A 16,033-nucleotide genomic window follows, 5' to 3' on the forward strand; every position below is an offset into this window, starting at 1 on the left:
TGGAACAGTAAATTAAATATTGGATTGGAGAGCCTCTAAATAATACCTGTACATTAATTATATATTATATGGACATTTTTAATTATTTGAATTATCTTTAATAAACTCTTGTTCTCTGGTTTTATTTTTGGTTTACTGCAGGCTCTCTTCCCCGCAGGTATAAATATTTTTTATCTCATACTATACTATGACTTTTTTGTCACATTTTGGACGACATACTATACTATGACTTTTTTGTCACATTTTGGACGACATACTATACTATGACTTTTTTGACTGATTTTGGGCGTCATACTATAGTATGACTATTTTGACTGATTTTGGACGACATACTATGTTATGACTTTTTGACTGATTTTGACCCACATACTATACTATGACTTTTTGACTGATTTTGACCTAAGAGCGGCGTCAGAGGAGAGTGAGACCTGGCAGCATGGAGGTACTGTACACACTTGTTACACACTTACATGTACTCGTAGTTTTATATATATATATATATATATATACATATACTAACAGTTGTACATGTACTCATAGTTATGTATGTACTAACAGTTCGAGAGCGTTTAACAGAGTCCACCAGAGTCACGTGCACCCGCTCTTAAAGTCAGGTAAACAGGTCCGTGTTGTCGTTTACTCGATTGTTCGACTCTTAACCTCATAAATAACAAATAGTCGACTGAGTGATAACATTTACAGTTCAAACGTGTCACTACGTACGCTGTGTGTGTGTGTGTGTGTGTGTGTCCACGAGCGTGTGTGTCGCGCTCAAAAGTGACTGTACACTAGAAACAGATCCGGTCCACCCTACATCCAGGACATGATCAAAACCTACACCCCAGCCCGCTCACTCCGGCTCGCTGCCCCCTCACTGAGAGGATCGCAGAGGCGTTCACAGAACTCGAGACTGTTCACTGTCCTCGCTCCCAAATGGTGGAACGAGCTCCCCATCGACATCCGGACAGCAGAAAGCCTCCACATCTTCCGACGCCGACTAAAAACACATTTCTTCCGACTCTACCTCGACTAAGACGACAAAAAAAAAAATAAAAAAAAAAAATACTTGTACATCGCACTTATGACTAGCACTTCATAGTTTGTTCTACTTGAAGCTCTTACTTACTTCTAGCTCTTATATGTACCCAAATGTTTAAATGCACTTTTGTAAGTCGCTTTGGATAAAAGCGTCTGCTAAATGACATGTAATGTAATGTAATGAAACGGATTCGGGCATTGGGTCACATGACCTGTGTCCGTGAGACTGCAGCTGCTGTGACTCAAACATACTCAGTGACGTCAGGTCACAGTGTACAGCGTCTGTCCTTAGACTCTCACTTCAAAAACCCTTAACCCTGCACAGGGAAGAAACCCTCACATCAAAAACCCTTAACCCTGCACAGGGAAGAAACCCTCACATCAGCAGGTCATGTGATGTGATTACATCACATTTACAGAGAGGGATGAGAAGAAGATGGCGATCAGAAGCATTTAAAAAAGACAGTTATCGATCATCTGGGGTTAGTTCCAGCTCCTCATGTGACCCTCAGAGAAGAACAAGCTTTAGCTTTTTATATATATGTATATATATACATATACACATACATATATACACACATATATATGTATATATATGTGTATGTGTATATATATATGTGTGTGTGTGTGTATAGTAATAGTATTATTACATTTGTTGTTGTTTTGTTGTTTCAGTGTATAAAAAACCTGGTTGCCACCATCAATGAAGCTGATTACAGAGACTCTGTCAAACTTAAGAGGATTCTTCAGCATTACCCTTCCAAGAAAGAAGGTTTCTGCTACAGCGTGAGAGGAGACTTCAAAGTACTGGACCAACTGTCGGAGGATCTGTTAGCGGTGGAGCGTCACTTCACGCCTGACACACGTCAGTGTGACAGACGCGCGTCAGCGCCGGTCAGACGTGTGGACGCGCCCGCGTTTGTCATGGAATACATTCAGCAGAGACGTGCAGGAGAGCTGGACAGAATCACAGGAGACAGATTTATTATAGAAGCACAGCCACAGCAACGCAGTCACCCGCACAGCACAGTGCAGGTGACCATAAGACCACGCCCCTTCTCCACGACCAGCCCCGCCCACGCTGACCACGTCAGACAGAGGTTCATCACGCTGTACCAGAGAACTGCAGCCGACCTGCAGCTCGCGACGCTCTGTGTGAGTGAACGTGAGCTGCAGGAGCTGCAGAGGACGTTTCCACAGCTGCTCTTTAAACCCAGCCACAAACATGAAGTCACTGTGATCGGACCTTTTGTGTACGTCGCTAGATTACAAGAGATTCTCTCAACACACGAAACACCAGAGCCGAGCAGGAGGGCAGCGAGAGAAGGTCCTGAAGACGAGTCGTGTCCCATCTGCATGGAAACGATCAAAAGAGGCGAGAAAGAGACTCTGCCGTGCAAACACTGCTTCTGCAGAGACTGTCTTCAAAGAGCGTTCCACTACAAGCCTGTGTGTCCCACCTGTGGACGAGTGTACGGCACTTTGACTGGGACGCAGCCTGAGGGAGGAAGAATGACTCACACCACAATCTCATCGTCATCGTTGCCTGGATACGACAAATATGGAACCATCATTATCCAGTATCGCATTCCGGCTGGGATCCAAACGGTAAGAGAGCGCTGGACTGTTTCATTTCACCTGCGAAGTGGCGCAGCAGTGAGTTTGGTCCCTCAGGGTTAATGGTGCGATCCATTTGTAGTTGGAACTCGGAATTTCCAAGGTCAGGGGTCATTCCTTCAACAGCTGAGCTCCCTGAACTCGGACGTCTAACTTAAGTTATTATTATTATTTTTATAATTCAATTTCAGTTCAAAAAAACTGGATCTGGATCCTGCAACCTGCATGATGAGAATACACAGAGAGAGAGGGAAGGAAGGAAGGACATAAACTAGGGAGAGAAAGAGACAAGGTTAATGACATATAAAAAGTCATAATCATATCCTGATTGTGAGAGAGTGAATGTGCGTGTGAAGGCTGTTCTGGAAATGAGTTTGTGAATCAAAAGACATTTCCTGGTCAAAAGTAACTCCAAGGTTCCTCACAGTGGAACTGGAAGCCATGGTGATGTCATCTAAGGTGACAATGTCGTCCTTCTGCAGGCGGAGCATCCCAACTGTGGTCAGCCGTACGACGGCGTGACGCGCACGGCGTATCTCCCCGACTCGTCGGAGGGCCGGAGGATTCTGACGCTGTTGAAACGAGCCTTTGATCAGAGACTCATCTTCACCGTGGGTCGCTCCACCACCAGCGGCAGGAACAACGCGCTCACATGGAACGACATCCACCACAAAACCTCAACGTGTGGAGGACCAACCCGGTAAGGACTTGATGTTGTTCATGTGCATGACACACAGAGCAGCACATGTTCAAATCCTGTTTGGTTTGAGTGCACAGAGCTGCTGCTGTGAGGCTCTTCTCTTCTCTGCTGCTGTGAGGCTCTTCTCTTCTCTGCTGGTGTGAGGCTCTTCTCTTCTCTGCTGCTGTGAGGCTCTTCTCTTCTCTTCTCTGCTGTGAGACTCTTCTCTTCTGCTCTGCTGTGAGGCTCTTCTCTTCTCTGCTGCTGTGAGGCTCTTCTCTTCTCTGCTGGTGTGAGGCTCTTCTCTGGTCACACAAGCGTCGTTGGTTTGACCCGAACCAGCTGTGACGTTCTGGACCTCGGCTGAAGTGTAATCATTAAACTGAAGCCTCGCTTTTCTGCTACACTTTAACGGTGCAGATGTTTTCAAATGTGTTTCTAACGTTAAAACTTCAAACTGTTGGAGCACGACACATGCAGGGTGTCAAGAGGGAAGGAATTGGGCTTGTAAGCGGAGGGTTGCTGGTTCAAACCGCAGGACGGGTCAAGGGCAAACCCTTTAAAAAGGCTGGGTCAAATTCACCAATACTGACATTGTTGTTTTAGTTTGAAAGGTCAGAGGTCAGCATCTATTTGGCCTCTTGAACATTCATTTCATTTCAAGACAATCATCAGATTTGATATAAATGTGGGAGAAAAACCCGAGCAGTGGATGATAGTTTTCATTTGACGTGACCCTGACTCAGTGTTCAGCATGGTCCATATAAAGTGGTATAACCTCATGTTTGTGATTGTGTTGCAGCTACGGTTACCCGGACCCCGACTACCTGAGTCGAGTGGCAGATGAACTGAGAGCCAAAGGAATTGAATGAGTCACTGAACACATTTGTGTCAGTGTGATGAAGGACATTCATAACTACACCGTAAATCACCAACTATAGCTTTTGTTTGTATTAAGGTAGTAGTGTTGTAATCAATATGATTTATCATATAGTCTGGTTGACTTGTAAACACAACATAGAGGTTAAAAGTATTTTATTAAACCACAGTTCTATTTATTAATGGTCAGTTTGTTTCTATAAAGGACTTTTCTACACTTAATATTATTGGAACCATGTTTTTTATAATCAGTAGAAGCAAAGAAGACAAGTGATGGAATCACTAAACGTGTTTGTGATGAATAAACAGCTGCTGTCGCTGGCGATGTCAAAAAAAGCTGGTGAATAAGTAACGTTTGAAACAGAGAAAGTGTCACACACACACACACACAGAAATCTCTATGTGAAATCCCTCACATGGAACAAAAGCAAAGTTGTAGCTTCAAATAAGAATTTAAATCAGTTGTATGATTAGGCACTTCCAAGCTCATGGTTTATTTTCAAGGGTCAAAGACAGAACACAGATTAGAGGTCCCTTTATTCAGATAGAACACGTATAATCTCCCATTACCAATCCCCCCCGGCCCTATGCTACATACAATATCAGAGGGTAATCAGTGATCAGCTGTGTCTTTCACATCAGAAGCTGCGTGAAAACAAAACATTTAAAACAGAAAACAGTTGAAACATGGATGAAAGTACAATTTATAAAGTGAATTGAGGCAGAAAGAAACATGAAAGGCTTCGTTTTGGATGGTTTTAAAGCACAAAGTGCACAAAGATGACGCTGACTGTAATTGGGATACAAAATGTCCTTTTGCATTTGTGACTGATATAAATACATAAGTATACACTCATTTTCTTCTGATTCGCTTTCGTGAGTCATCAGTGGATTTATCACATTAACGACAGCGTCTTCCATAATAAAGTACGACTAAACGCGACAGCAGTAAGTCAAATATCATATCTTCATCCTCTGAACTATTAAATATTGTACAACAATGTGCTGATTTTTTAACTAAGTAACTTTTCTGTGTCTTAAAACTCCTCTTTGACATTTAAGATGAATTAGTGGTGTGACATCTTTTAGAAAAATAGCACGTGAAGCATGAAGTGGAGCGTGGTGAACTCTGACCTCAGTCCTGATGTGAATGCAGCGCAGCATATTTGTTGATGTTACTCAACAGATACGTGAAGTAAAGGCGTATTTCTGCAGGTACATTTCATGATTATTCTTTAAAAACCTTAATGTTGTTCAGGTTCCAACTTCCATGTTTGTATTTGCTTTCTAATTATTATCATGCAGTGATGTTTCACCGTTGGCAACGATGACCACTGACTTTCTAGATCGTGAACCGGTGACAATGGGCCGATCTATTCAGTTTAATTCTATGCCGCGCGCCGTGAGTGACGTCATACGCAGAAGCGGAAGCGCACGTTGCTTTCAAAGTGGAGCGAGCGAAACTTTTTCACACGACGTCAGAAAACTGACTCCACGGCTGTTTGTTCGAGGGCCGCTCATCGTCATCGTCATCGATCCACCTGCACGACACGACACGACACGGTAAGACACGCACGTGTGCTCAGCTATGACGTTTCCTCCGTGTCACTTTGAAGTGTAACCGCTCACTGACTGGATAAGAGTTACATGTTAAACGCAACAACGTTCCGTGGGTCACACTCACACACACACAGAGCGGTGACGTAAGTCTTCGATTGTGACGGAGAACATGAGTGCAGGTCGAGGCTGCTGCTCGTCGTGAATGAAGCTGCTTTTGTGTTGGATGTTGAAACCATTTTGGACTAAACCATTAACAAAGAACTGACTGTTTATTTGGAATGTCTAAATAAGTCATTCAGTCAAGTCTGAAGACCATGATCCCAGTCTTTTACTTTTTCATTACTCTTCATCATTAGGCTACAAACACACTTTCTCTTCTACTTAGCCTGATTGTATTTGCTTTATTATTAGCATGAGCAGCTAATTACAGCAGCTATGTTTCCCCGTCCCATTCAGTTTAGATGGTTGGAATAAACCAAGAATAACTCGAGGGTTACTGACTCATTCATTCATAACATTCAATAATGGTTTTAAGTAAAAAGATACAAACTAATCAGGACAAAACCATGTCGTCCCAGCACTAACACTAACACTGAGACTCTTCTAGATTTCATGTAGTTTTAGACGTTATGACACAAATACAATCTGTTTTAAAGCAGATCTTTCCGTCACCCTTGAATTCACCTTTAAATTCAAACATTTCAACAACTGAGGTCCTTCAAGTGTTTAACGTTTGAATCACAATAGCGTTGATCAGAATTTTAATATTGAAGAGTGTGAAAATATCTTTGGTTTGTAAAGAAAATAAAACATTTGAGGAAGAAATGATTAACATTTTTATCTTCATTTTATGACTCAAACTAATTCATGTTCTGACAATAAAATCAACAGATTCCTTTAGCCTCCCGAGGGCTTCACGATACCTTGTATTTATATCAGCCACAAAGTGTTCATAATGTGTACCATGATTTGATTTTCACTGAAGATTTTAACCTCATTTTTTCTCCCAAATCTCTGTTATTGTGAGTTTGTAGAACATTAAGCAATTACAAATACAACCAAACTGTCAGGGGTTCACGGTGGCTCAGCGGTTCACACGTCACCTGCTTTACACCGTGTAGATCATGTGACCTATCAACCAATAAACGGGCCACGTGAACCACGACAGTGTCCCACTATGTCCTCGCACAGAAGGGCGTAGTAATAATGGATGGGATGGATTTAAGGGATAGTTCAGGGGTTTTAAAAGGCAGTTGTAGTCCAAGGTAGTCTATGAGACATCATGACAATATGTCCGCCACTGAATCACTCTGTCATACCAAAGTCCAGAGAGAAAAATCAGCATGTTTATTGTGTGGGAGCTGCTGTGACGTGTCACAGGCAGCAGGGGGCGCACAACAAAACGTCTGGTTCTCTCTGTGGACGCCGACAGAGCAAAACAAAGTGAACAGGCTGTTCAACGGTGAGGTCAATGTCCTGCTGGCAGCCATGTTCAGTAGTGTCCGTGTGTCGGGCTGCTTCTTCACTATGGTGGCGTGCTCAGCACAGTCAGTGCTCCACAGTGTACAACAGCACTTCATAAAACCTGAGCTATCACTTTAAGAGGCATCAACGATACGTAAAAAAGAAAAGACAACTGCTTGATACAAAGTGAGACAGTCATGGTGTTCTCACAGCATATCCTCGCCCGTGTGTTCACTGCGCTGGTCGTCGTAGCATCAGGTGTGTCGTGACGCTGCCGTGCATGAGATACCTCTCAGAACTTCAAAGACAAACCCGACAGAAAACAATGAGGATCGGAATTAACATCTCGATTTCAGCCGTTTACACCCACGTCATCGCCAACCGCTTCATTCCATCTTTTAGCAAAAGTGAAGACATGAAGGACACATGGAGGAGGGGGCGGGGCATGAAGGATCAACGAGGACAGTTTCTCTGGGAAGGAAAATAAAATGAAGATGAGAGGGGGACAAGAAAAGAGGGCAGCCCATTCCAAAAGTCCAGGCAGGAGGGAACTGTAAGTCAAGTCACCATGTCGGGGTCTGTATCGTGATTCCTATCCCAACGTAAAATGCCACTTGAATGCCATGACTGCTTTCTGTCCTGTGTGTGCGTGTGTGCGTGTGTGTGTGTGCGTGTGTGTGGAACCTTCATTTGGTGAAGGCGGCCACCACGGCCCATAGCAGCTCATTGGCGTTGGCCTTCATGCTCTCCCCCTCAGGCTCCAGTTCCAGCAGCTGCCGCACTCTCTTCATGGCCAGGTCATACTGGTCGTCGAGCAGCGGAGCAAAGGCATTTTCCAACACGTCAGAGGAATGGGCTAAGAAGATGAGCGCAAGCAGCCGCTTGTCCATTCGTTGGGGGTCATTCACCCACTTGTCCAGTACGGCCTCCTGGACCCTCTTGATGAGGCGCTGCTTGATGTTGTTGTTGGTCAGAGGGTGTGTGGTCATGTCAAACAGCAGGAAGTTCTGCTTCTCAGTTGTGAGGACGCCTTTCTCCACCAGGTTTTTGGCCAGACGCTCGCGGACGTTCCGCAGCTGATAGTGGAGTTTCAGGGGGTTCCAGGTCTCTCCTGAAGAGGAGCCAATGCGACACGGGATGGTTAGAAACACAATGATGCGTATCTACATTCACCAATGGGCTAAATTCATTTGATGTCTTTGTAAAAAGCAGTAAATTGTATCATTTTGGTGTACACTGGGCAGCATATAAACACAATAAACAACATTTATTTATTTACAACTATCTCTATTGAAATGATCAAATCACTATACTATACTATGAGTATACTATTATACTGTAATATGGTGTGGGGGCTAGACTGACACACACACACACACACTATAATAATAATAATAATAAGATAATAAACAGCGTAGATAAAACGATCTACTGCACTTAAACCGAGACACTTGCAGAAGAAACAAAAAGCTGCTTATAAACACACATCACACATAAGGCTTTTCCCCACAGTGGAGATGACATCATATCTGGTGCATGCGAGTATAACACACATTTGTAGTGAATACATAAAAAAATACTCTGCTCGACCTGTGACGATGAAACGTGAAGCGCGAGGCAGCTGTTTTTATTCCCGAGTAAGAGACGAGCAGAGGGAGACTCACCACTGAGCAGTTCGATCCAGCTCTGCACGCTCTCCGGCGGCTGAGTGTCTTTGATGTGTTTCAGAGCTTCATCCAGGAGCACGTCACCTGTGGGAGCGTCTGACTTACAGATGACCTGTGAAATGATCAGACAGCACAGCAGCTGAAACAGAGTGACGCCGTCATAATAATTGACCTAACTCACATTCAGCTCCAACTATTAACCGCTCGCCAAAATTATATTCAACGATTTTTTTGTGACACGGTCTGTGAGTTCAGCTTCTTCATTGTTGACCAGGAACTGCATATCATTGGTGTCTGGACAAAAAAAGACATTTCGAGAGATAAATCTATTGATTTATTGTTAATAGAGTACTAAATTTTGATGATCGATTTATCAGGTTGAGAAACAAGCTCTCCGATTGTTCAGCTTCTGAAATGTGAACATTTTCTGGTATGAATCATTTTGTGGAAAAAGCAGAAAACATTCGTTGTCCTACCTTCCTGGCCAGCAGACCTTTCCTCCTCATGCCACATGTCTCCAGCTGCAGGCGTCCCCTCAGAGCCAGCTCTATCAGCATGCACCCTCGCAACCCTGATGAAATGCAATCGTTCCAGAACGAGGTGTAGCCCTACATCAAAGAAACACACACATAACAGGTTTGTCAAGAGTTGACAACGGTTTAACTACAGGAAACGCAGGAGAATTACGTTGTGTGTGTGTGTGTGTGCATGTGTTCCTTTGAGCATTTGAGATTACACGGAGACGCGCCTCTATGATGATTGTCTGAGGCCGCAAGATATGTTCACAAACAGGTGGAGCTCGTCTTAAAACACACTAGCAACAGGACACTATGGTGCATCCTCACCAGTATCCTTACACTATAGTAGGGAGCTGACGGGAGAAACGCTGCTGTGATGGGTGACATCGGAGCGACTCCCCTACCCCGGCGTTCACACGGTGAAGGGGGAGAAATTAGACACGCAAGTAAACACTCAATTAAGTGTAGATATCTTACTCTATAATAATAAAACAGTGAGTATTGACCGGTGCTTGTTCTCTACTTCACTGCACTTAACATGTTGATCAACATGACTTATTAAACCACTTGGTTTTAATTGTTCAATCGCGTCATTCATAAATCTATGATTGCCGTATAACAGACTGTTGTTTGAGACTAAGCACAGGAGTCCAGTCATTAACTCGTCAGAGACATCTCTGCCACGGTGGAATATTTTCCTAATATCAACACAAATATGTGGGGAGAAGGAGACAGTGTTCATGTTTGGAGCTCAAAGACTGTAGTCAAGCAGCACAGAGGGAGTTAGAGGGAGTTACATAGAGTTACCCAAACAGAATCCAGCTTCAAAAGATTTACAGTGAACACTCAACGCTGCTCTGTTACCACGGCCACTCTCATTGATGTCCACCAAGTAGGTTTATGTGCCGATATGTAAGCGTGTTAGTGCCACTTAGCTTTTGCATTAGCATTACCCCAGCACCATCATACTCATTGTTAACTTGCAGTCACTTTTTAATTCATAACCACTTAATAAAAATGATTTACTATGACAGACTAATGACAGACTATTATTCTACTATGAGGAAGAATAATCAATAAAATAACTAAAATCTTTTTATCAATCATTTTATCGTATTAAACGGCTAGGCCTGTCGAATACATAAATTAATCCCACGATAGATCAAATGAGCGCGATAATTTTTCCATTAACGTGCTTGTTTGTTTTCCTCGTCATTCTCTCTCTCTCTCAACCAAAGAGAGTGGATGACTCCTCCCGCTTCCTTAGCGTCACGAGGAGTGAACGCTCCTGTCGCGAGTCAGTGTGACGCATTTGTTATAAAACAGTAGCAACTAAACACGCCATTTTGTTTACATCCATTTAATGTATTGTTTTGATTGTGTGTGGTTTTTATTCCAGGTCATTATTGTTAACGGTTAACCCTAACCCAGATTTTATTTATTGTTTTTGGTTGTTTATTTATCATTTATATTTAAAATGTCTTCCAGTTCCAGGGTTAAATATTCTTTAGAAACAAAAGTTTATTGATCTTGTAAAAGGTGTAGCTGCATTAATATGCCATTATCATTGTATTAGATGAAAATGGCCTCAGGGCGACAATATTTTATTGTTATCGCAATCATTTCTGTGACAATTTATCGTCCAGCTACATCATTATCATGTCAGTTATCATGACAGAAACCGTGTTTGTACAGTGGTAGGCAAGCTTGCTTTGAGTTTTCAACTACAGATGGAACACACCATTGGTGCATGTGTAATTAATGAAAAAAGTGGACATTAACAAATGCTGTAAGAGGTCGATTAAGCAGATGCAGCCCTGTCCTTGTAATAAGGCTTTATTACAGATTATAACAGACACAGGTAGTCTCAACCTTTGTAAATAATAACAATATGTCTGCGATGGTTACAATGTGCTTTATGTTAAAATTACATTTTTAATAAAAAAGTTATGTACAACCTTATCAACTACTATATGATGAGTGTTAGTTCAAAAAGAGAGAATCCACACAACTACATAGAAATACACAAAACAATCATTTCCACCACGGCTGTCACTGATGATTTATACATTTCAGGACTCTACATAATAATAGAGTCCGGAATAATAACAGTAATAATAACACCAATGGGATCAACAATTATATCTCCCATCGATCTGTCCAGGGATTATTTAAGAGCACTGTCCACTTCAGCTAATATTCTTATGCTGTGTCTCAGTATTCTACTCATTAAACAGTGATAGGGTCACATGACAGCACAGCGACAGACCCACTGTACAATAAGAAGCTTCTCACGTTTATCGTCAATTCATCTGTTTCACTTCCGACCTGAAAACAGCGTTTGTGTGTTTGTGTGTGTGTTTGTGTGTGTGTTTGTGTGTTTGTCAACGACTCATTTACTACGATACACTCCGCCAGTCACAAGACGACAGACGCTTCACTGAAAATAATCACTTGTTAACCTTGTGCTTTGTTCCAAACAACAACACAACAACAACAACACAACAACAACACAAAAACAACACACATTGATGTTAGCCAAAGCTAGCATTCTAGCAAACCGTCCTGCTAATGTTAACCACAGCTATGTCAGCCAGGAAAACACAGCTAGCGTTAGCACTAGAGTTAGCACTGGTGTTAGCACTAGTGTTAGCTTTGCAAAACAACATCCCGTCGACTAAAGCTAAACAAACGTCCCTCACGTTTACGGCCAAAGTGTCCAAAGTTACCTCTCGGTCCTTCAGGCCTAACAGCAGCACTTCTTCCATCAGAGTGAGACGCGTTTCTTTCGAGTCCCCGGTGTCGTCGTCCTCCAGCTCGTCGCCCCGGCGGGACTCGTGGTCCTCCTCGGCGGACGGACGGTCTTTGTCGGCGGCGTTGCGCGAGGCTTCGGTCCGCCGCTGTACGAGGCCCGAGCTCCGCTGAGTCAAGGAACTCATGTCTGCCCGGCGAGTTAGCTGAACGACGACGACGACGACGACGAAAACGAGACGCCCCGGACGGCGCTGCCGGAGATGTTCGATTGGGTTACTTGGTGTCAAACATAGAGCGGTTACATCGAATGTTGTCCACGGCGGCTACTGCGGCCTGAGCACCGATGACGACATGTGGATCCCCGCTCCTCTGCAGTCGTGTAACGTGCGTGTAATATGGCGCCGTGCGTGCAGTGATGGTGCTGCTGAACTTCTCCAGCAGGTAGAGGCCGACACAACCTGGACTACTGACAACTCGCTCAACCACCAACCAGCTCTTTTCATCTATAATTATACAATATTACCATAGTTCATCCTATTTGTACATTTGTGTCACAGTAATACACATACACACACGAGCATTCAGCTCAACATAACATTACTGCGTAATAACCTGAAAGTGTAATGTTTTGGTTTTTTAAAAAAGAATCTCAAAGGCTGCAACATTTACCTGATTGGATAATAAATGCAAATATCACAATTAGACACTTTTTAAGACAGCTGCATTAATGAACTAGTATAAATAATGCATATAATACACAATAATGCCGCTCTAATCACAGGGTTGACACTGATGAGCTATAACTTTCAAACCCAGTTCTCTCTTATCTTGCACATACACATGCTACATTCATAAACTATTATGTACTTTTATTATGTTATTACTCAGTACTTTCTGACATTGTATATCCAGAGATGTTAAAATGTATGTTTGTTATTTATTACATTTAGTTTCACAGTCAAGGACCATTAAAGGATTAACTTATCTTATCCAAGCTGTTGTATAAGCAAATCTACAGAGAGTTCAATAAAATGGTCCATAGGTCCAGAGTTGTAGTTAACTGCTAACTAATCATATATGAGATATAGGAAATATTCATGCTCTCATGTTTGTGCTTCAAAGGGATACATGGTAAATACACGCTAAAATAAAAGGTCCAATTGCCTTTCATTTTAGATAAGACCAGGTTTATTAGATATTTCTTTGGATTGCTGTTGTCAAATGAAGGATATTTATGTTTGTTAGAAAGAATGAAATTGACTATAAATATGGTCATATTCTGCTTTCACACAAATCACTATGTGTACAATTAAATAAGAGTTAAGTGAGTTTTTTAAAATATAATATTGACAATTCCATCTATTTTTAATCAATATACAGTATTTAATTAATAGTATATGTGATTATTGTCAATGCAACAGCTTTTAAAACCAGGAAAAATCATCACATATACCTTGTCACAATATGACAGTGTTCCAAATCTAAAACCATCTTATCTTGTCTGATATAGATCTAATATATATTACTCATGTATTGCCCAGCCCTGACATTCAGATTACAATCACCTTAAACAACTATGTGTAATCTGAAATAAGTTTGTTATGAGGAAGATATTCAGTGATCGATCTGCAGATGTAATTGCAGATTTTATGAACGGGGTAAAATTGCATTTAAACATCAGGCAGTACCCTAAACACACCAGTGTTTGGCGCCCTTGTACCATTGATGCTGTCTGTCTATTTTGTGGCATCCACTGATGATTTACTGATCCATTCTTATCATATTAGAATGCAAAACATTACAAAAATCAGCACCTTCTGTCAAAAAGATTTGCCCATGACCTTTTATTTTCCTCCAGCCTCAATTATTATAAATCATTGTAACCAGGCTGCACCAGAACTCTTACTTACTTTGGTAAATTCTTCCTAGAACACCTAAATTAAAAACACTTCCTATCCATAACTTTACTCCAATCTTATACCTTAACTATGAACGTGGACAATCTTAGAAACTTGATGTTATTTGCGTAATTTCCCACTAACTGCCAGAATTGCTATTTGTAATAGGCATAAAGAGCAAGAATACAGTGAATGAATGTGTTTTTATTTTGTTGTTAAAAAAAATCAAAACAAGTTCAATATACATTTCTCAAAATCTGTGACCCTTAAAAGTGAATAGGCTGAATCTCAAAGCTTGTTCTGGCCTTACCTGTCACCTGTACAATGAATTGAACATCAGCAATGATACCAACATTAAAATGTAATAAGAATATAAAATAAATGAATACATACACAATTAAGTAAATGAGAAAAATGTGGGCATTATATTGAGAAAAAAACATGTATTATTATTATTATTAATATTTCCGGGACTTAATTACAATCTGGACAAAATCCACTAGCTGTAAAACTAATAATACAAGTTAAAGAATGCAATATTTATTGTGTGAGCACATTGAGTCAATCTTTCCTTAAATTTCGACCAGTGTTGCATGTCTAAGATAATTGTCCAGAAAACTCTGAATGCTGAAGCACATGTACAGACAAGAATCCACAGAGGGAATTGTATTTCTTCCATATTACCTTCACTTCATTGTTAACTACTGTTACATTTCTGAAATGAATTTAAAAAAATGTTCTGCTCACATGAAGTCTTTCATTCAGTCTGACGTTTTCTAACAATCTTATAGTTAGGACCGGCTCAGGCCTGTCTGGACCAGCTCTTAGATTATTGGATTACACTCCGAGTCTAAACCCCTCTGTTCTTCTACCTGTTTAATATCTTACAAATATCTTAACCCTTGGTGCAGGGGAGTGAGCAGTGAGTTAACCCAGTGAGGAAACTGGGTTAAGATCATTTTAAGATTGAGATTTGATTAGATGAGCCTTTTGTTTGAAGTGAGATGTTAAAATACAAAGTGAACATGGCCTTGTCTGTGACTTTGGTTTCATTGAGGCCTGGGATTCATCAACATCATGTGTTCACTGAGTCATCGTGTGGATCCATCTCACTAATACTGACTGCTGTGTGCATTACATTAGCCTGTTATAACACTAGCATGTGTTAATAATACTGCCTCATCTCAGTGTGTTAATAAAATAAATCGCGGTTAAAATGTTTTTTCTGAAACAAAATTTAAAAACACGTCAGAATTCTGAGATAAAGTCTAGCTGTTTTTCTTCTTATTCCATATGTGGCTCTAATCCTCTTATTTATCCTGTATATGAATCAATTGATTTTATTAGCCAAATCTTTTATACATAAATGCAAATTTGGAAACAAAATATCTTCATTTCTTGTTTTTGTAAAAGATATTGAACACTACATACGATCCATATCCAAGACAGTTAGCTGAAGACAGTTGATGTATTCTCTCTGATCTGTTTTTATCTTTATTATTATTATTATTTTCCTTTTTGTCTGTATACTCTATATGTGCTACACTACCTCTGGTTTCTATATGTTCTACATATAATCACCAGAACGACTACAACACAAAATTCAACATAAGTGCACTTGAAGATAACTATTAATGTGTGTGAGAAATATGTGTATTATTGTAATGTAAGTATTACTTTATGTATCGATTAGGTCACATGTGTATTTTATTTTATATTCTCTCTGTTTTGGCCCAATGACAATAATAGAATGATAATCATATAATAACATTAACATTAATAATAATTAAGAATAGTGCATCACATATGCAACATATGGATTTAGTATACTATAGGAGGAAGCGGTCTGGGGGCGTGGTTTAGAGTAAAGCCGCCGCCTCTTCAGAATGTGGACAGTAGTCTCCGCCCACCTCCTCCTCCTCCTGCAGCAGCAGGAGCAGCAGCAGCAGCGTTAGTGTG

The 16,033-nt window shown here is 41.1% G+C and overlaps 2 protein-coding genes across 2 annotated transcripts; one reads left to right on the forward strand and one right to left on the reverse strand.

Moving 5' to 3' along the window:
- Positions 1-410: 410 nt before the first annotated feature.
- si:dkey-3h3.3 (uncharacterized protein LOC100144568 homolog) lies at positions 411-4,435 on the forward strand. Its single transcript, XM_044026484.1, has 4 exons — positions 411-442; positions 1,714-2,646; positions 3,138-3,355; positions 4,137-4,435. The coding sequence occupies exons 1-4, from the start codon at positions 437-439 to the stop codon at positions 4,204-4,206; spliced, it is 1,227 nt and encodes a 408-aa protein (XP_043882419.1). The 5' UTR covers positions 411-436; the 3' UTR covers positions 4,207-4,435.
- Positions 4,436-4,678: 243 nt separating this feature from the next.
- golph3a (golgi phosphoprotein 3a) lies at positions 4,679-12,606 on the reverse strand. The gene is made up of 4 exons (XM_044026485.1): positions 12,152-12,606; positions 9,381-9,512; positions 8,902-9,016; positions 4,679-8,348 (listed from the first exon to the last, which is right to left on the reverse strand). The coding sequence occupies exons 1-4, from the start codon at positions 12,359-12,361 to the stop codon at positions 7,924-7,926; spliced, it is 882 nt and encodes a 293-aa protein (XP_043882420.1). The 5' UTR covers positions 12,362-12,606; the 3' UTR covers positions 4,679-7,923.
- Positions 12,607-16,033: the final 3,427 nt, after the last annotated feature.

Source organism: Solea senegalensis, linkage group LG5 (genome assembly GCF_019176455.1).
Source record: "Solea senegalensis isolate Sse05_10M linkage group LG5, IFAPA_SoseM_1, whole genome shotgun sequence".
Classification (NCBI taxonomy): Eukaryota; Metazoa; Chordata; class Actinopteri; order Pleuronectiformes; family Soleidae; genus Solea; species Solea senegalensis.